The 19,005-nt window shown below is 44.0% G+C and overlaps 3 protein-coding genes across 6 annotated transcripts; all 3 read right to left on the reverse strand.

The window, feature by feature from the left end:
* Positions 1–176: 176 nt before the first annotated feature.
* On the reverse strand, positions 177–3,985 carry tbxtb (T-box transcription factor Tb). Of its 2 annotated transcripts, none has more exons than XM_035606703.2 (8): positions 3,392–3,985; positions 3,028–3,292; positions 2,710–2,844; positions 2,452–2,513; positions 2,265–2,326; positions 1,997–2,173; positions 1,506–1,638; positions 177–1,128 (listed from the first exon to the last, which is right to left on the reverse strand). In XM_035606703.2, the coding sequence occupies exons 1-8, from the start codon at positions 3,595–3,597 to the stop codon at positions 858–860; spliced, it is 1,311 nt and encodes a 436-aa protein (XP_035462596.1). In that variant the 5' UTR covers positions 3,598–3,985; the 3' UTR covers positions 177–857. The 2 variants fall into 2 exon arrangements, with proteins under 2 accessions (XP_035462596.1, XP_035462597.1); XM_035606704.2 differs by having other exon boundaries at positions 912–1,073.
* A 143-nt stretch (positions 3,986–4,128) lies between these two features.
* On the reverse strand, positions 4,129–15,157 carry si:ch211-130h14.4. Of its 3 annotated transcripts, none has more exons than XM_035606708.2 (12): positions 12,859–15,157; positions 12,489–12,647; positions 10,902–10,982; positions 10,629–10,767; positions 10,420–10,531; positions 7,929–8,025; positions 5,835–5,906; positions 5,628–5,731; positions 5,412–5,472; positions 5,052–5,173; positions 4,821–4,924; positions 4,129–4,744 (listed from the first exon to the last, which is right to left on the reverse strand). In XM_035606708.2, the coding sequence occupies exons 1-11, from the start codon at positions 12,922–12,924 to the stop codon at positions 4,864–4,866; spliced, it is 1,074 nt and encodes a 357-aa protein (XP_035462601.2). In that variant the 5' UTR covers positions 12,925–15,157; the 3' UTR covers positions 4,129–4,744; positions 4,821–4,863. The 3 variants fall into 3 exon arrangements, with proteins under 3 accessions (XP_035462601.2, XP_035462598.2, XP_047191118.1); XM_035606705.2 differs by having other exon boundaries at positions 5,035–5,173; XM_047335162.1 differs by having other exon boundaries at positions 4,129–4,924; positions 5,035–5,173.
* Positions 15,158–15,819: 662 nt separating this feature from the next.
* prr18 (proline rich 18) lies at positions 15,820–18,932 on the reverse strand. Its single transcript, XM_035606710.2, has one exon. It carries the CDS (start codon positions 17,299–17,301, stop codon positions 16,534–16,536), a length of 768 nt encoding a protein of 255 aa, XP_035462603.1. The 5' UTR covers positions 17,302–18,932; the 3' UTR covers positions 15,820–16,533.
* Between the last annotated feature and the right edge of the window lie 73 nt (positions 18,933–19,005).

Consider the following 19,005-nt stretch of genomic DNA (forward strand, 5'->3'; position numbering starts at 1 on the left):
TACTTCCCAAACAAAGGACCCTCAAATCAAACTGCGCCTCCCTAAATTTGAAGGAGGTCCCTGGACCTGACAATATGAACTGCTTGAGCTGTTGTCAAACATGAAATCCAGAAAATGTCGGGAAGATTGGGTCTGAAAGTGAAACACATGGTCTCAAAAACAGCCGCACGACAGACTTCGACATATTGTATTTAATGACATGGAACACACTGTATCATCTGCATAGCAGAATATTGACATTTGCTCTCCCCTTTCATTTCATTCCAAAAATAATCCAGAACACAATAGCTCAAACAGCGTCACTGTGGTACAAAAAGATTTGTCTATTTACATGTAGATCCTTGACAGCGTTCTCATTTACACTATAAACAACATTTAACAGCTGCAGCTGTACTTTTCTTTTCTTTATGCTTTGAATATCATGGACTTATGCTTAATATAAGCAGGTTAAAATGGTTGTTGGTCAGAGAATATCAAAATATATTCTTTTTTTCCTGCTAGGGTGAATAAAAAGATCTGACGGACTTAAGGAGGATCAACCAAAAATAAAAATAAACATTTGACCTGTTTTGCTCAGTTACAAAACATAGCAATGTGTCATCATAGAAATATTAATTCAACGGCTCAAAGTCTCTATTGATTTTTTTGTATCAACTTAAAAGTGAAGAATATTTCTATAGTAAATATGTTGAATTAAAGAAAACTGAGAGCAGTCGTTTTCTGGTGGAGTTTGATTTGTAAACAAATAAAAACCTGTTCAATTCGGGGTTGATTCCTCCACCGGGTCACATCAGATCAAACATCCTGCAGACAGCGTTCCATGGTAGTCGCTCCGCCAGCTTGCAGAGACACCTCCATCAGAGGGACGGAGGCGTCACGGGGGTCCAGGCAGAAGGTAGTCGCCCGTGTGGAGAGGTGTCATACTGGGCCGTGTCGTGTACGTCTGCGGCCGTGCCGCCATCGTACAGGGGTGAGCCAGAAGAGGGCACTGTGGCCGAGTGAGGCGGGCCCGGGTAGTGGCTGCTGGACCCTCGCAGGAACTGGGAGCTCAGGCTGTTGTTCATCCCTCCATTCTGGGAGACGGGAGTCAGCGGTGAGTTACTCACAGACCACAAGCTGGTGTACTGACTGCATAGAGAAGAGATATGGACAGAAAACATCGCAGCCAAAAGATCAGATTATATCCATAAGTGTCAGTGTAAGTCTGTCAGTTATATATATATATATATATATATATATATATATATATATATATATATATATATATATATATATATATATATATATATATATATATATATAAGGTACTGTCTATTACGAATGTTCAGCCAATGTATGCAAACAAGTTGAAAGCAGAAATATTAGTGGAGAGACGGACATTTAGATTAAAATCATTTTCCAATTGAGTTCCTTTATCTGTGTCCATCCACTTTGTTACATTTCTGAGCAGAATAGATGCATGGATAAAATATTTTAAAAAATAAGCAAATATAGATCACACAAACCTAGAGTTGGTACCAGAGGTGGAATTGTGGGCCATGGGCATCATGCTGGAGTGCGTAGGCATCTGCAGACCGGACCAGTTGTCATGGCTTGAGAGCATCGACAGACAAGCTGGAGAGTTATCGGAGTAACCCGCTACAAACAGAAGCACTGGGGTTTAGGAGGCACACGGATCACTGGTGGTCTCAGTATCATCTGTGAGAAATCAAATCCCGTATCACATAACCCTTTTGTTTTCACAGTGTGATTTCAGGATTTGAACCTCTTATATCAGTAGCCATGCCGGTTACAGGTGTGAATCTTCTGCCCGTACATTCCTCGTCTGAAACCCAGCCGTTTACAGCTCTGTGGCTCCACTCACACAAAAGCCAGAGGAATGCACAGCATTCCTCGCTCTGCAACATTTGTTTGCGTTTCTTGTTAATAGCTGGGGAGGAAGTGGTGTTTCTTTTCCTGGCTGTATGGAGGTAAAAGGTGGAATGAGGGCACTCACTGGGCGAGTCTGTCCGATGGGCGTACGGGCTGGTGTAGGGAGCGGAGCGGTGGTTCCTTAGGGTGGAGTAGCGCTCACAGCCGTGGGATGGCGAAAGGGAGATGGGACCCCCGGACTGGCTGTGAGGACTGGCAGGAGGGCAGAGGGAGCCTGTGCCAGGAATAAACCAACCACCTACTGGCTCCACAGAAGAGAAAAGCCATGATGGGACTAGTTGAGCCTGATGTTTCTCGACAAATTGTAAATAAATACTATATTGTATACTTACATTGAGAGTAGGTTGATTGTTGGTTTTCATTGGCATCTTCTCTGAAGTCTTTGTGATCACTTCTGCAAGAAAAATACTTGTTTAAATATTAATTACAAGACATATTGTTGGAATTATTCTTTTATTCTTTTTCTTCCATACATCTGTTTAATGTTGTTGTGAAATACAACTTTCCATGTAGTCTTACCTGTCCTTCGCATCTAGGAAGGCCTTGGCAAAAGGATTGTGCTTTATTTTAAGAGCAGTTATCTATAACACAAACACAAATTACAAAAAAAGAAAAACAAACAAATTAGATTCGTGTTTGGAATTATTACGATAAACCAAAGCGTGCGTAAATTACGCACACATTTTACGCGCATACAAAAAACGCCATTGTTATGTTATTTTGAGTAAAATTAACTTTTACTCTATGTATTATTCAAAATAATATTTCATTGCCTACCTCTTCGTTTTGGTATGCCGTCACTGCAATGAACTGTGTCTCTGGGAAAGAGTGGCTGGTGATCATCCTCCTTGGGCCTCCCACGCGCACTATGTGGATGCGTGGCTCGTACTTGTGTAAGGAATTTAACATGATCTGAAAAACGAAAAATCAGGACACAGATAAAATAGTTTCATATTCCCGACTTTTCTTTTTTTTTTGTATTTTATTTTGAAATGACTGCATGGATTTGTGAATCTAAATAGGTAGAAAGACACCTCGCCTCTGAAGAAAAGACAAAAGAAAAGTACGGCATCGAAGATCAAGTCGTCTCCCTACCTGGCCTCCTCCGTTGAGTTTGTTGGTGAGTTTGACTTTACTAAAGGAGACTGGAGCTTTCATCCAGTGCGCTCCGAAGTTTGGAGAGTCTGGGTGGATGTACACGCAGCTGGGGGTTTGGGGTTCGGGCTTCCCCCCGGGGACCCACTCCCCGTTCACATATTTCCACCTGTGGTTGTCCGCGGATACGAAGTCCAGCAAAAAGGAATACATGGCGTTCGGGTCCAACCCAGACACGTTCACTTTCAGCACGGGAAACATGCGCCTTGATGAAAAGAATAATAGAAAAATGCATGCGTTAGCTTTAAAGGCGCTGTGTTGAATCTGTCTTTGTGAAGTATTCTTGGCGCACAGTTGAGCTCACCTGCCGGTCTTTGTGACGATCATTTCGTTTGTTAGATCCTTAAATTGTTGCCAAAGCTCGCGCTCATCCAGGGACACCTTCAGCTCCCTCTCCGTGGGGTCACCCTTCTCGCTGCCGGCCTGCAGCTCACTCTCCACCGCACTGAGGAGATGATCCACCCGGTGCAGACTGGTCCTCCCGGGGCACTCACCAGAGCCTGAGGCCATCCTGTCCAACAGCTCCAGGGCTAAATATTTGTAATCACAAGGCTTACTAGGAGGGGAAAGAAACACACAAACAATAATCTGTGCCTGAGTTAGTCTCCTTCTTCCTCTCGAGTTTTAATCTCTGGTCACTGAGCCCCATGAGGAGCCCCCACATATATAGGCTGAAGAGGCGCTCCATCTCGGGACGGGCGTCCGGAGCGGACATGGTTGGCTCATCTCCTCTTTGATCTTTGCGGGCTTGTCAGCGATTGGCCCGGAGCGGCCATAGCGCTGAGGTCCACAGGATGGCAGCGTTTTGAATAAAGCAGTTTAGCCCACCTTTTATTACATCAACCTGTAAATACTGACACTTGGTTCAAAGCCACACCTGCAGAAAACGAACCCACTGTAGTCTGGCTGTGCGTGGCTGGTCCTCGGTCCCACGAGCTGCTTAGATTCGTCTCTTACTTAGCTCCATCTAGTTTATTTCTTAACAAGCTCCAATGTTGTCCCGACATCATTAATAGCACATCTGGGTGACATCAGCCTTCCTTAAAAATCAACATGTTTATTAGGAGTCGCACTATTGTCAAAATTGTCAACAGCAAATAAACTATTTACTCCTGTTTGTGTAAATACATTTAGCTAAAATCTACTGTACCTTGCTGTTTGAAGACCCGTTTGTAAAGTTACATGTCTTCACACAGACAGGGAAACAAAGTGAGAAAGAATCGGGAGGAGCACTGACGCATTTTGGTCTTTTCCTAGAGAAATATAGCATCATTCCAGCCTTAAAACTAAAATAATATATATATATGCTTTTACAAAATAGCAGCTATGTAAGTGTCACTAAATAGAACCCACTGTTGGCCATAAATCATCATCTGGCATCAACTCTAATCTGTTGTTAAAATCATAATTTTTATTTCAGAAAATGTACGCAGGTATCCGGCCTTTATTGTTTATGTAAATAAAACCAATGGAATAATTGACGAATAGCAATTTGAAATAAATAGATAAATAGCATTTTGTCATGTAAAATGTTGATATGTCAGTTTAAAAGTGAATATAATATAGGTCAACCACTGTGACGTGGACAAAACACCGGACATATTCCTGATGAAGAGGTTCTTTGGTGGCGATATCTTCAGTGATCACAGTCAATGATCTAGAGTGAATAAAATAAATTTTAAAAAACAATTAAATCTTTGCAAAATTGTCTTCAATCTGAGATTTTTTTTAACCTGTATGTGCTTTTGTCGACACACATCTTCAATGGATAAGGGATCAGGCGTTTCCCGACGGCAACTCTGCTGTGTCCCGAACCAGAGTCTTAAAACGTGGGTGGCTGTCAAGAAAATACCCACGTATGAAATACAGGGACAATCAAGAGACAATCAGTTCATTTGTCTCCAACAAACTAATAGAAACAGAAAATAACTTTCAAAACATGTATACTTTTTATTTTCATGCACCTGGCTGAGGTCTTTCTGGGACGTGAGTGTTTCTGGACACTTGTTGGCTGTTTCAGAGCAATGAGAGGGGGCAGGTTGGTTTGATTCGTCTTCCCTTGTTCGGAGTTTTCACCTGGAAACATCTATGGAAGAACAAAGATGGAAAAACTCAGTAAATGGAACATAAATTGATTTACATCCATGCAAATAAACCACTCTATGCTGTTTATTATATTTGGCGTGACCTGTTTCCATGGTGGCTTCCAAAAATAACAAAAAAACAACAACCATGAAAAGGCAGATAGTGTGTTGCAGCTACGTGTGAGCTTCCATAGAGCTCTGTGGTGTTATGTTGTGTTGTGGCTGGTTTGTGTTACTAACCAAATCTTGGACGCCTTCTTCCTCCCGCCAGCACGGCGAGTCTGTCTCCCTGTCCAACAGTCTGGACCAGAGTTCACAGCAAGCAGAGAAAAACAAACCCCACTCAGTTAAAAGATTATTTTTTTCTGAGTACACTCCTGATCTTCCGTCTCCTCAAAAAAAAAAAAAAAAGGTTAAATCCTCAATGTGAGTGTATTGCTTTTCCCCATTACCGACCTTTGGGAGAAAGCCATGTTGGTTAAGCAAAGACGATGCATTTGTCTCAGACGTCTCAAATAAATCTCTGCTTTCCTGCTCTTCTCAGGAATCTCAGGGGTAGTCTGGTTTGAGGAAGAAGAAAGAGATGAGCATTGTCTCCTGCCTTCCTGTGCCTGGCGACCACACGCTGTAACTAAAATAGTGCGACGTTGATGGCTGACCTACCGAATCAGGCATCCTGCTTTGGAAGCGCCTCATAATGTTTGGCTGCAGAGTTGCAAATGTGGGGACTTTCATCTATGGGTGGCACATATTACATTCATTTATAATTTCCTTCCATTAATCATTTAGCAATTTAAAAAGGACACAACCCCGGCCCTTTGTGCGGCCTGAGATAACCATGGTGTAAAAGTCAGAGGTGTCACAGCCAGTGCTATTTCCCACAGTCACAGTGTCTCGTTCGGCACCTTTCTCTCCTTGTCCGACACCCCACCCAGCGCTAACTGTCACACTTGGCCACTTCCTTATTAGAGACTGCAGCACTGTGAATTAACCTTATTGCTCTGTATTGTAGCTGCAGATCTCCGAGCCCATTCCCCCCCTAACCTCAAAGGAGAAAACGCAGGTGCAAGTCAAATAAACACATCCAAGCCTGCATTCACTTTGTTTCTTTGTAAAGCTAAAAGGACCATAAAAGGTTTTACATGTTTTAACCCATTTACTACAACTCGCTTCACTTTCCTGGTAAACATTTTCTAACATGCAGGTTTTTTGTCAACGCTACAAACTGTTGCATGATAATGTAGTTTGGATTGATTTGCAAAATCTCAAATATTCTATTCGACAACAAAGCACCTTTGGCCAAAATAGGTAGATACTTTATTGTGATTGAACATTTTAAGTCGCTGATGGCTGATTTTCATAATGAAATAACTGGAAGTCGTTCGGCAACCTTCAGGTTGAAGTTCAAGTTGGGAATACATTAATATAATCAGAAAGTAAATGGGTGAAAAGATGCAGAAACACTTGTTCTTATGAACTTTTCACATAAATAATGAATAAATGAAATCCATGAGGCCATAATGTTATAAAAATAACCACAGAGATAAAAAAAAAAGGGTAGTGTTTGTTTCAGAGTAAACAAAGTTTACTTTCTTTATAAGTTAATGGTAAGAAAAGAAAAAGAAGTAGAGCACGCTAGTGGCCTAATACAAACATCAACTAATCATCTTGATTTTCAAAATTTGTTTTTTACTTTAAATGTATTCTTTCAGTAACTAATTAAAGGGGCAGCCTGCCTCAGGACAATTATGACATAAAAAGCTCAGGGCATACTGTACATGACGAAAGTATGCTAGTTCCCTAACTTCACCAATATTTCCACACAAAAACATACACTATGTTCTAAAGATGCCTCACAAACACCCGGACACCAAGTCCGGACCTCGGATTGACGCCCCGATGGTGTCAGTAGGGGTGACGGGCCTCTCCGGCCTCCGGCAGCGGTGAATCTGAGATGTCAACTCAAAGCTGCAGTGAGTAATGCTTCTGACCAGCCTCGTCTGACCACTGTTTGCCTTCCCCTGCTCTCCCTCCAGCCAGGCTCATCCTCTGTTTGCTCAGGCCCAACTTGACACAGAGGTGAGAGAAAAAATGAGTCCTGCGTGCTCGTCCGTAAATGCTCATCTCAGCACCTGCATGGGCATAACCTCATCCTTCATCTTACTTCTCTCTTTTCCAGCCTCTCCCCTGATCTCTGCCATCCTCTGCAAAGGTTTGGAATAATGTTCTGGTTGTTGTTGCCAGACTCATATTTACTGCGCGGAGATGAGAGTGGTACCAACTTTTTTTGCATGTGACCTTATCCTTTGAGGGAACATCGGGAAAATGTTCTTCAGGAAAACTTCAGTGCATGTCAGAAAGCAGCAGCTATACAGAGACAAACAACCATCGTCACTCAAACTCACACCTATGAGCAATTTAGAGTCTCCAATTAACCTACGTTTATTTTTTGTACTTTTTGGAGAACGCTAGAGTACCCAGAGAAATCACACACATGCACAGGAACACAGCACAAACTATACACGAAAGGCCCCCTATCAGCTGGCAGGTTTGAATCCAGAGCCTTTGTAGCGATAAGACAACAGTGCTAACCACTGCCCTACCAAAACCTAAGGATAACAGGAAGTCAGAAACATCCTTAATCCCCTAGTAATCCATCTCACTGCTGATCAGGCTGGGTTTAAAGAGGCAGTTGGGTGATCACTGCTCCAGGTGGGTTTGCCTCTCAAGTGGGATTCCTGTGGTTTTGACACCAACCTTGGGAAACATTTGCTCAATTGCATCCTTCTCCTGGCTGCCACCGGAGATCAGATCTGCCGATCGCTCCCCTGGACCAGACCCTTGTTCCAACAGCCTGAAATGTTTTGAAGAAAACTGTGACAGCCCTTCACAAATGCGTAAAAACATCTTTATCAGCTGGCTTGCCGCCGTGATATGTGACACAAAAAAAAATTATGTCGGGTTGTTAATGTATTCCTAACTGTGTGCTACTTCTCAAGAGTAGCCATATTGTGGCGCGGCTCACACCCGATAACACTGCGCACTCGGGTGACAACACACTTTGTTTGCTGGGTGCAAACTGGCTCCGGGGAGGACTCCTGAGCAAGGCAGCGTTTACTCACAGGACAGTGCAGCAGGTAGCAGATCCATACAAACCCCCCATGTGCTGTGCAGGATGCAGGTGGAGGATGTGGAACTTTGCTCTCATATATTTACAATATCAGTGCTGACATGGTCACAGAAGGTGATGCTGCAGAAGCGTGAATATGAACTACTCATCAAAAGTGTTGCCCTGCAGGATCCTACTGTACAAAACAAGAACACAGCTGGACCTGCCCTGTACATTTTCCGCTCATTGAGGTCAATCTATAGTAATAGACATGGTACGTTCTGGTCAATTAAACTTTGCTGATCTTTTCTTCATACTTGTGAAATTCAACATGTCGAAGAGACTATGACCAGATGGCCACAAATATAGAAGATTACTGCCTTGACTGTTCAATAAATCACAGCAGCTAATAATCAACATATAAATAGCCACAAAGCAGAACAGATTGTATAATTTCAGTCATTAGTACACCAAGGACTTTGCCAATTCTATATTTTGGCTTTGGCTCTAATTGATTTTATTTTGGGCATTTCTCGTGCACACGGGGAATGTGCCTATGGCGCAGGCGGGCTGGGCGTGCAGAGGGTGGAGAGGGGCGGCCGTCTCCGTGTTTGTCTGTGGAGCGGCGAGATTTTCACACTGATGGACGACTTGTCAGCGCAGGTCTTCACTCGCCTTCTTACCAAGCCCCTAATGTCCCCAAGCCAATGTGCAGTTTCACAGTGGCAGCCTCATCCTAACACCGTACATGCACCTACTAAACAGAGTTCAGCCCTAATTAACAGTATAACACTGTTCTGTTATACATTCACAGCATGTAAACACAATGGACACAGTCGGTGACATGAACAGGTGCACACTTGGAAAGTGGATCTGAAAAAACCTTCCTTGGAATTTAGTTACATTGTGTTAAAATCAAAATACAGTGGTACAGAATGATTTGTGATTTTTTTTATTTCAAACTTAAATCACTTTCATCAATTGCCTGCTGTTGTGCGTTAGAACGTGGAGACATAATGGCAAACAGCTCACATAACTGGGGAAAAGGTGCTTTCTTTGGTCAAATATATATGAATCAATATTTCAGGGTATTTCAGAGAAAAGAGAGTTTATGCGAGATCGAGGTTAGAATTTAAGTTCAAGCACTGAGAGAAGTTGAAATGTTAGTTGAAAAATTAAGTCTTGAAAGAAATTAGTGGTTTTTCAAGTGTATAAACTAAAAGAAAAATTTAAGTTAAGTGTAGGCAAAATCTTCAATAAAGTTCCTAAAAATAAAAGATATGGTTTACATAATACCTACTGACACTGAAAGTATAGAAATAGTGATGAGTGGAACCACAATACAACTCACAGTCTAACAGGCTCTCACATTATCTCTGCCACTTTTGGTAAACGGAGCACTGTTTGCCCTGGAAGCCAATAAAGCTTTGAAAGAGAAGCAACTCTCCAAACATTTCGGCATCTGCTCACAGTGCTGGCATGAAGTGACACCACCGGCCCAATTGCTATATCTCTTTTGTAGTGGACATTATTGCGACATTTCTCCCCGCCCCCCCGGATGAGTGAGAGCGGCCGTCCGAGGAGGTGAGTCTCCGCAGCACACGGGTCAGATTAGTGTTTGGTCATCTCACTTCTGTGTGAGTAATCAGCTCCCTCCTGCAGGAGGGTCGGTGCTCAACAAGCCTCCAGTGGAGCCAGTGTTTGCACGTGAAGGCAGCGCAAACAAAGTTCCAGAACACACTCACTGTTTAGACCAGAGGCCTCCGCAGCTGCGTACCGTCTCTCTCTGCCTGCACACCACCAAGACCACCTCTGACTTTGAAACATTAAACCCCCCCCCCAGATATACTGTAGGTCCTCAGATACACTGAAAATACTATTAACTTTCGACTTAATCCGACAAACATGTTGGCACCAGGAGGGCATTTAGGACTCTTCTAAACCGTGAACTTATAGGTTGTGTATGATCAAAGGAGCAGAGGTGATGATGATTTGAAAAAAATGTTTGATAGAAGTTTTGGCTGTAATTTTTTCGTAGACCTATAAAAGTACCGAGGGAAATATGAAATATGGAGGAAACTTTGATGAGTTTTGATGGTGGTCAATACTTAGAGACATAATGGAGTGTATAGTCGTTACCTGGAATGGCTGACGTCATCCTCGTCTCCTCTATCCTCAGCAGCGCAGGGGTGTTCTTCTGAGGTCTTGTGCTGCTCAGAAGTCAAATCAGCTGCAGACCTGCTCTCCAGCACTGTTAGCATCAGGTCAACATACATAGTCACATGTACTGTTCTTCCATATAAAGAAAAAGAATATGAGAAGTATTCTGTGCGGATCTGAAACTTAACTCGTTTTCCTGACATCCTGCAGACTTCTCTGCAGCTCAGATGGGCGACTGTTAAACTCAATGCTCCTGTAGAAGTCCTCCAGGTCGTGGTGGCTTTTCAGACGTCCACGCTCGACCAGCTGCTTCTGGAGGTCAAACACCTCAGAAAGGAGATACGGCCACAGAAGACTTTAACAGGTTTTTATAGTGAGAGGTGACATGTAAATCAAAAGGTCAGGAGTCAAATTTAGTTTTTAGATGAAGTCATGATTTTCAGTGCAGGGACATGATCTACCTGGTAATAGCCGGTTTTGGGGAGGGACCTGAGGTATGAGTCATTGTGCTGCAGCTTGGAGAAGGCCAGCTTCTTTTGTTTCTGGAGGCAGACGGACAGTGAAGAGACGGGACATGTGGGAATAGACATTTGAAGTGAGCGTCCCTTGTTTCAGGGGCTGGGAACCCGAGCACACACAGCAAATGAGAAGTAAACACGCAGCCACAGGAAGTCATTCAACTGCAGCGGGGACCAATTAGGCCCCAGCAGGTGTTCTTGCCTCTGGATGCTTTGGTCTTGCCTCACCTCCGTGTCTGGGACAGAGCCCCTCCATCCCAGTGAAGGAAATTTGCTCAGCAATTTGAAGAAAAAGGATTCCCCTCTAAAGTCCTTTATTGTGCTGCCTTTATCCCCCCCACCCCAAGTGCAAGTCATTAGAGGGGGGCAATTACATCCTCCTGAAGAGGCTCAGCTTTTATAGGAGGGGGAGATAAGGCAAGAAGTCTCTCATGTTAGACCCCCTCCTCCACGTAGGCGCCCTCTGAAGCTTATTGCTCTTTTCACACCCAGTTAGAACAGAGACAACACAGTCAAAATCAAAGTCAATCAGCAGCTATAGCGGAGGGAGATGAGGGTTTGAATCTGGTAAGAAACTTTACTAAACACTTGCCGTCGATACTCACATCATATGCCACTGAAATCAAAGTATTGATATATTCTTTCTAATTTTTTGTTACTTGATCTCCGGGCCTTTCAACCTTCCAGAGGGAACAAAACATGATTTTAAGTATTTTTTATTGTTCACAAATTTAGATCCAAAAGAAGATTAAAGGCCCCAGTGTAAAAAAGAAAAAGAAAAGAAAAATTTAGTCATTTCTGGATTCTAAAATCAAGTCAAACCCAAATTACTTTTTTTTTTTTTTTTTTTTAAATTGAGACATCAACATTCATGATTTTATAAAACTAAAATCAAACTTGAGCATCACTGTTGCTGCGGAGAATCTTTCAATCAATTGGAGTTCTGTCCTGTCAGATTACTTTCCTTTAGTCGCATGATCCCAGACATGTGTTCACTCCAGGACTAAAAGAGAATGTGAAGGGGTTCTTGTCAAAACAGAGTCTCTGACACACAGGGTTGTGTATTTAAGCCAAAATAAAGTTGAGTGCAGAGTTAGCGGCCAGTCCAGCAAAAATATCGCTGTCATGGTTCACTTCAAAGACTTCCTTCAGTTTACACAAATGTAAATCCTAATAAAAAAGGACCTTGTTTCATCCAACACTGCCAACATGTGAAGAGAGGTGAGCAAACCACAAATGTGCACACCAACATACCTTTGTGCACGAGTCATTTTTTGCCAGGTGAGTATTAATATAAGCTCCTGTAAGTCTGTTAGTCATAATAATGGGAAACGCATCCAAAGTAGGTTTGTGTAGTGATGATGTGATAACTCTCTATGGGCAATAAACAATAAACAGGAGGAAAGAAAAATACTACTACAAAGAAAAAACCTTTGAAACCATTAAATGTGAACGTCAGGGGCTCTACAAAACATGCACAAGACCTAGATAACGGTTAGTTTTTTTTAACAACAAGACATTTAGATTGACCTTCTTTGTTTCGTCCTGTGACTTCCCCCTCCTGGTCGTCTCGTCTCTCTGCTGCAGCAGTTCTCTCTGGGAGTGGACCTTGTCTTTGAGCAGAGCAGCGTAGCGGTCACGGAGAGCATCTCTGAGGCGATGCATGTTCCTGTAGGTCTCTAGGTGGCGCTGGAGGACAAACAAAGACAATGGGGGCTGTCAACTGAGGGTGGAATGAGATGGGAAGGTGGCGCCACCTGGGCATGGAGGCAGAGAGCAGAGTGTCAGTGCTGACTACAGATAAAGAAATGATGAAACTATATTTTGGCCCTCTCTGTGATGACTGGCTGCAGGATAAGCGTCTCCGTGTTTATGAACATTGAGTGCAGCATTTGTCAACCTGCTCCAGTTGAGCCTGACGCCGGGCCGTGGCCTCGTGGTCTGGGTCTGGGCTGCTGCCTTGCATCACCTTCCTCCTCCAGGGCGCCACTCTCACTTTATCCCCTGCCTATCAAGAGTGGGAGGAAGACAAAACGTATTTAGTGGCTGTGGGAATTTATCAGTCAGTTTGCCTGACTGAAGATTAAAAAAGAATGCATTTTTGGTAATCCCTCTGGTCTGTCAAGAGCATCCTCCCGCACAACAGCCTGACTGTGTGTTCCTGTGATGCCCAAACAGAGAGAGAGAGAGAATGACAGAGAATGAATATGGCCACCTCCTCTACTACTAATCCCTCACCTTTTTCTTTCCTGATCTGCCCTGTATTGGGCAACAGTGAGTACGATGAACAACGGTATTCGACAAATATTGCATAGGGAACTTCTAGGGGAAAATTTCAGTATTAAGTATCAGAGCAAAGAATTGACTCGTCCAGCAAAGACAGAGAGTAAAAGGAGAAGATTAAAGAAGGCAAGTTGAGCATGGTACAAAAAAAAAATGCAAGCCTTAATGGGAATTACATCATGCAGGCCAAAGCACATTAACTTCACAGACAAACATGGAGCTCCATGTTCGCTTTTACAACCCTCGAGTGAAGAATAAAACATGCTTGAGCTTTCATGGGAGGACTGTACTCTCTGATTTGTCCTCTCTCCCGGGCCGCCCTGTCCCTGGGAAATGTCTCATTGTTAACAGGCCGCCAATGAATGACCGCATTAGCAAAGTTTATGGGCCGACTCTGTTCAGGAAGTGTCTGTTTTGTCTTTTCTCACAAAAGCTGCGGGACGCGCGGGGATTTTTCAGTTCCGTTGCCACAGTAATACTGTCTCGCGGCACAGCAAAGGGACCTGCACTTTCTTTTGCTCTCTCTCTGTTATGTGCAAAGTGTCAGCGACGGGATGGAGGCAGCATCCATCTGCGTTCCCTGCCACCATAGATCAGTGGGGGATAAAGCAGCTGTCCTGCTGTACCACGTCACTCCTCCAGACAGTGATCATGACACCGCAGTGAGGTGGACACAAGCCTGCAGCCATTTCCATTTCACTCCTGGCTGATGAGAGACATACAAGTCATTCGATGCATGTGGGAGCAAACAGAAACAGTTTGCAGCAGAGGGGGAATACATAGGGAGACCTGCAGCATTGAGCTGCTAACTTCAAATGAAAAAGTCCTCTGGGGGGGAAGTGTTTCCTCTTGTAACCAAGCCGACCGTTCCAACTGTCGCCAGCTCCTGCTTCTTTAAATTCTACTTTTCCCATTGAACACAAGTATTTGAGCAGCTTCAGACTCGGTAAAGCAGCTCTCCCCCCCGGGACAGTCATGAATAGCTCTGCTTCAGGCCTGAATCAGACAGTAATGAATACCAGAGTGAGGCACACGAACAAGGCCACAACAGAGATGACACAATAGATGAGGATTACACAACTGTCCGTCACCGAGGCCGAGCATAATTATCACCACAGGAGCCACGGACAACCGAACGTCCCTTGGTACAAACTGTACCGGCTCAGCCATGATCTCAGTCTGCTACGTTCGACAATACAACCGGCTTGTGACACCGGGTGGGAACATCTATTCAGGACAAAGATGCTGTATTATAGCAACTTGTTTGTTTACTCACAGGACACGGTTGAAAAAAACCTGCAACGGCATGAACGGTCCAGTTTACAAAGTTGTACTAGGACACATATTTCACACCTGATTTTAAAAACTTGTGCGTTTCTCTGCTTCTGAATAAAATGTAATGAGTGGGTTGATTAAAATGTCTTTCTGACACCAAAAGGAAATAAGTGTCCATCCAGAGTAGAGGGGAGTGAGGGTGACTGATGAAGGTCTTCTTGCTCAGGTCTCATGGCAAATCCACTACCGAGGCCTTGGAGAGAAAACAGACTTGACTAACTAAATGGAAATAAAGTACAAATCCACATTATGGATGACAAAATTATTTGGCACCAAATTCCCAAAAACGACAATGTTACCTGAGGATAAAAGTAGAAGTAAATTTTGAAAAATAGCTTACCAGTTTGTTGGTGTGTGAGCTTGTCGATTGCACCGTGCCGTCTTAAACACTTGCACCTCTCTGCCCAAGCTGTAATTGAGCTTTGAAAGTGAACCACATTCAAATAAAAACTCATGGTTTCCAAGTTACAGAAAACAATACTGACGGGTTAAAGTCTATTGCAGGGAACCTCCTCACTGTACATACAGTTCACCATGTTTGTGACACGGTGAACTGTATGTACAGTGAGGAGGTTCTCTATTTTTTTTTAAATCAAGAGATTTTCATGCGATTGCTGTTTCCTTGAGAGCTTCCCTTGAGCGGTTTAATGATCAGTACAATACAATGAATGCAGCTGAAGTGCGGCAACAAAGATTCCAGAGGCGTCTTTATCGCTTAATTTCTTTTTATTGTAAGAGGTGTTTGGCTGAAAACAGTATTCAACTGGTTTCTTTCTTATCCCTGAACTGGACTCGTGGTCCTTTGTTGCTTGGTGACCACATGAGTATGGAAATGTCAGGATTAAGCTCTTAGGTCAAAGTGAGCAGACCTCGGCTGGAATAGCGCGGACTTCCGGCACAGTTTGGAACCAGAACTATTTGTCTCTTGTGGCTGCATACATTTGTTGGAATGTGACAAAAGAGGCAGACTGGGGGTCATTCCCTGATGGGATCATGCACCTGGGCTATACAGTAGGCGACACACTGATCCACCCTGCTTAACAGGAAATCTAAGAAGCTTAGGACACTAATGCCCAAATGGCCTCAGGTGGCAACAGTGGCAACAAAAGAGCCTTTAAAAATGTTGTCTGGGAACTGGCCAGAGGTGCAAAAAGAAATCTGCCTGACTGCAAACATGCGTCATGTCACAGAACTGTTTAAGAGGCACACACGAGACTCGGCAAAGATGTAAAAGGGTCAGGGACACTTTAAAAAAAAAAGAAGCATTTTTACTTAAATCGGCATGAAATCATCAGCTGACAAAACGTTTGACAGTACAAATATTTAGTAAATATTAAATACTGTACATCACTGATAAATCCCCAGAAAAGGATAAAACCCTCTAACAAGAGGAAAAATAAACAGTCCAGTTTGGTTTCAGCAGCATAAAGCCCTGTTGTTGACAGCTTATTGTTCCCCAACACAAAGGAACGGTTCTGCGTCCCCTTTACGCAAACCACTCTTCCAGGCGGCCCACTGAACACAGAAACCATGTGCAAAGGACAAGAATATTAAGGTATTAAATTCAAACTTCAACAAAACATTGAATAGGCATCCGACTCGTAAAGCAACGTCCCCGTGAACCATAACAAGTACAGTAGGGCGAGCAGGGGCTGTAAAGAAGATTTAATGTAGGATTCTTGTTCAATTTTGCCCAATCTTCTCTAATTCCAATTATTTCTACTTTCCTGAAAACACAAGTTTTTAAGGTGGTGACATCTTTGTAGGAAATAATTCAGACAATAGTACATTCCTTCGGAGACAGGTGGATAATGTCCTTCCGCCCCTCCTTTCACAAACGTCCAATTCACAAGTGTATTTTAGGATGCCACAGCAGCAGCAGGCCTGCGTCGTGAGTCCATCGCCTCTTCACTGTGAGTAAGAAAAGAGGAGGAAAAAAAAGATGAAATGTCAGGTGTCAGCAGCCTTTCAGGTGCGGGAGCGCAGAAAGTTTCTCGACTTTTCCCAAAGCAGCGGCGTTTTCGACCCCCTTCAGCCACTCTTTACATTTCCTCACAACAGTCTCGTCCACGTCTCCGTCCTCTTCTTCGTACTCCACGTCGTCGTACTTGTACTGATCATTCAACAGGGATATTTTGACGATGGCGGTGATGTCCTGCTCGGCGCTCTCCGCCTTGGCGACGGGCGCGCAGCCCTTGGACCCCGCGTGCGCCTTTTTGGACGGGAACACTCGCCGGTGCCGGAAGTCCGCGGACGCGCAGCATTTCTGCTGCTTGGCCATCATCTGTTTCTCTAGGTTGCGTTTCTGGATGACGAGGATGGCTTCGGGGGTGAGACTGAGGGAGAACTGAATCTCCTTCTTCCCTGCGTCCTTGCCGTGGAGAAGTCTGGCGGAGTCCATGGAGCTGGAGCGCCGGACTCCTTCGGACGGCTCCTGAGGTTTGGGCACCGTCAGCCAGGAGCACTTGACGTGAGGCTCCTGAGCGGCGCCTGGCTTCTGAGCCGGGCTTTTACTCTTGTCCTGCGGGGCCTTTCGCCCCAAATTCCTTAGGTTCGCCGAGGTCCAGGAAGTGGACTGCTTCTCCTTATCGGACCCTCCTCGGTCTCCGCCGGGTTTGCTGGTGAGCTCAGTGTGAGCAGGCACTCCGTTGGCTTTCTTTTTCCCGAATAAATCCCTGCCAGGAGAGGAGATCCGCTGCGGGAGGCTGATGGGCGGAAAAGGCATTTCTTTCTTTCTTTCTTTGTCGCTGAGTCTGGAAGTGATCAGGATATAAAAACGTGCAAGTGTTCAATGTGCAAACGAGGAAGCCCTGCGCAAGGGGACATCATCCAGCACCGAGGCTGCGGTGCACCTGAGCTCAACTGGTGCGCACACGCGCAGCGCGGCCGCTTTATGAGCGCGACGGCGGGAGGGCGTGGTCACGAGACGCGCCACACAAAGCCCTGAAGAAAAACCGGCGGTGATGTCATTTCACAATTTCCAATAACTTCCTGAAGCCATGAGACACATCCACCACCACCACCATCATCATCTGCCCCTCGTCGGTGCTCACAGCACCGCCCTGCTGCGCCCATCGCTCACTCAGACATTCGTGTGATGCAGAATTCTTCCAAACAGCCAAGTCACTTTGGCCTGATTGTGAGAAGTAGATTGTGAATTTTTTAAACAAATAAATGAATAATTGGGAAAAATGAGGCAGAAAACACCTCCCTGTATCTGACATGGACGTGGCCATATGCTGTGTGGACCTTGGTGCTTGGAGATAACTCCGTCTGTCCTTGAACTAACATGTGTCACCGGCACAATGACACACGGTCACTTCTTATCCTTTCAGTCAGTCGATAAAGTCTCAAATGTCAATAAACTGTTGTATAGATGCTCCATTGTTGTTCCTACAGACCTGTGGGGGGAAATATACAAATAGTCCCCAATATTGATTTCTCTTCCTGTCTGCCATTATCTGCACTTTCACCCAGACAGTTCCACGATTGATTCAGTGTGATTGGGTTTCGCTCAGTGTAGTGTACAAGGCAAAATCATTACCCGCTCGCAGATGTATAGTTTTCGGACTGTTTATTCGATATTGCCTGAGGATGCTCATTTTTTTTACATTCTGCCATTTAGTCACGCAGCTGACTTTGTTGTGCTCATCATTACCATGTCAACACGAGATTTAAGTGTCATTTCATATCTTTACATTTCCATTACAGAGTAGAAACCATATACGCATGAGCCTGTTTAAACTTACACATTTATGATACATATATATATATATACACATATATATATATATGTACATTAGATTTTCAACGGGATATTACACTGAAGAATCAGAACAGTTGCTTTAACCAGAATTATATTCATGTAGATGATTAGTCCTCTCCTCTTTAGGCCGACAATATAACTTGTGACATGGAATTTACCCCCGGCAACATAACGCCAAGTTCTTTTATTCATCTCTGCAAGATGAGCTAGATCATGAAGCTGAACCGGATACAAAATTTTGATTCGAGTGGTTGTTGTGGCGTGGGAGCCCTCTTCTCTCTGACATAAGAATGGATTATGTGTAATGAAGAGGCAACAGTTAGGACACTGACAGATTGCCGAGGTCAGGCTAGTCCCCCTTCATCCTCAAACTTCAGCGTAATCCAAAAACGGCGGGTAAAGAATGCAGATCAGAAAAACAAACTGCAGTCCCTTCATTCTACTGAATTATTTTATCCCCAAGATTACTTTGAGCGGGATTTGCTGGGTCTCTGCCAAGTAAGTTGAACAAGTAGTACCGGAGGGAGATTTTTTCCATGTTAATCCGGCACCACATTATACAAGCGTCTAAAGAAACTATGTGGGGGCTGCACAACAGGAAGAAAAATGCATTTGTATAGTCACATGAAGTACAAAGACTCCCATGAAGAATGTGGGAGGGCA

The sequence above is a fragment of the Scophthalmus maximus genome, chromosome 10 (assembly GCF_022379125.1).
Source record: "Scophthalmus maximus strain ysfricsl-2021 chromosome 10, ASM2237912v1, whole genome shotgun sequence".
Lineage (NCBI taxonomy): Eukaryota > Metazoa > Chordata > Actinopteri > Pleuronectiformes > Scophthalmidae > Scophthalmus > Scophthalmus maximus.

Excerpts from the sequence above, each read along its gene's own strand:
- tbxtb (XM_035606703.2), bottom strand. The coding sequence starts at position 3,597 with ATGGCCTCAGGCTCTGGTGAGTGCCCCGGGAGGACCAGTCTGCACCGG. Across the intron at positions 3,293-3,391 it reads ATCGTCACAAAGACCGGCAG|GCGCATGTTTCCCGTGCTGA; the intron begins GTGAGCTCAACT and ends CTTTTCATCAAG. Across the intron at positions 2,845-3,027 it reads AACTCAACGGAGGAGGCCAG|ATCATGTTAAATTCCTTACA; the intron begins GTAGGGAGACGA and ends TTCGTTTTTCAG.
- si:ch211-130h14.4 (XM_047335162.1), bottom strand. The coding sequence starts at position 12,924 with ATGCAAGGCAGCAGCCCAGACCCAGACCACGAGGCCACGGCCCGGCGT. Across the intron at positions 10,768-10,901 it reads CCAAAACCGGCTATTACCAG|GTGTTTGACCTCCAGAAGCA; the intron begins GTAGATCATGTC and ends CTCCTTTCTGAG. Across the intron at positions 5,174-5,411 it reads AAGAAGGCGTCCAAGATTTG|ATGTTTCCAGGTGAAAACTC; the intron begins GTTAGTAACACA and ends GTTCTTCCATAG.
- prr18 (XM_035606710.2), bottom strand. The coding sequence starts at position 17,301 with ATGCCTTTTCCGCCCATCAGCCTCCCGCAGCGGATCTCCTCTCCTGGC.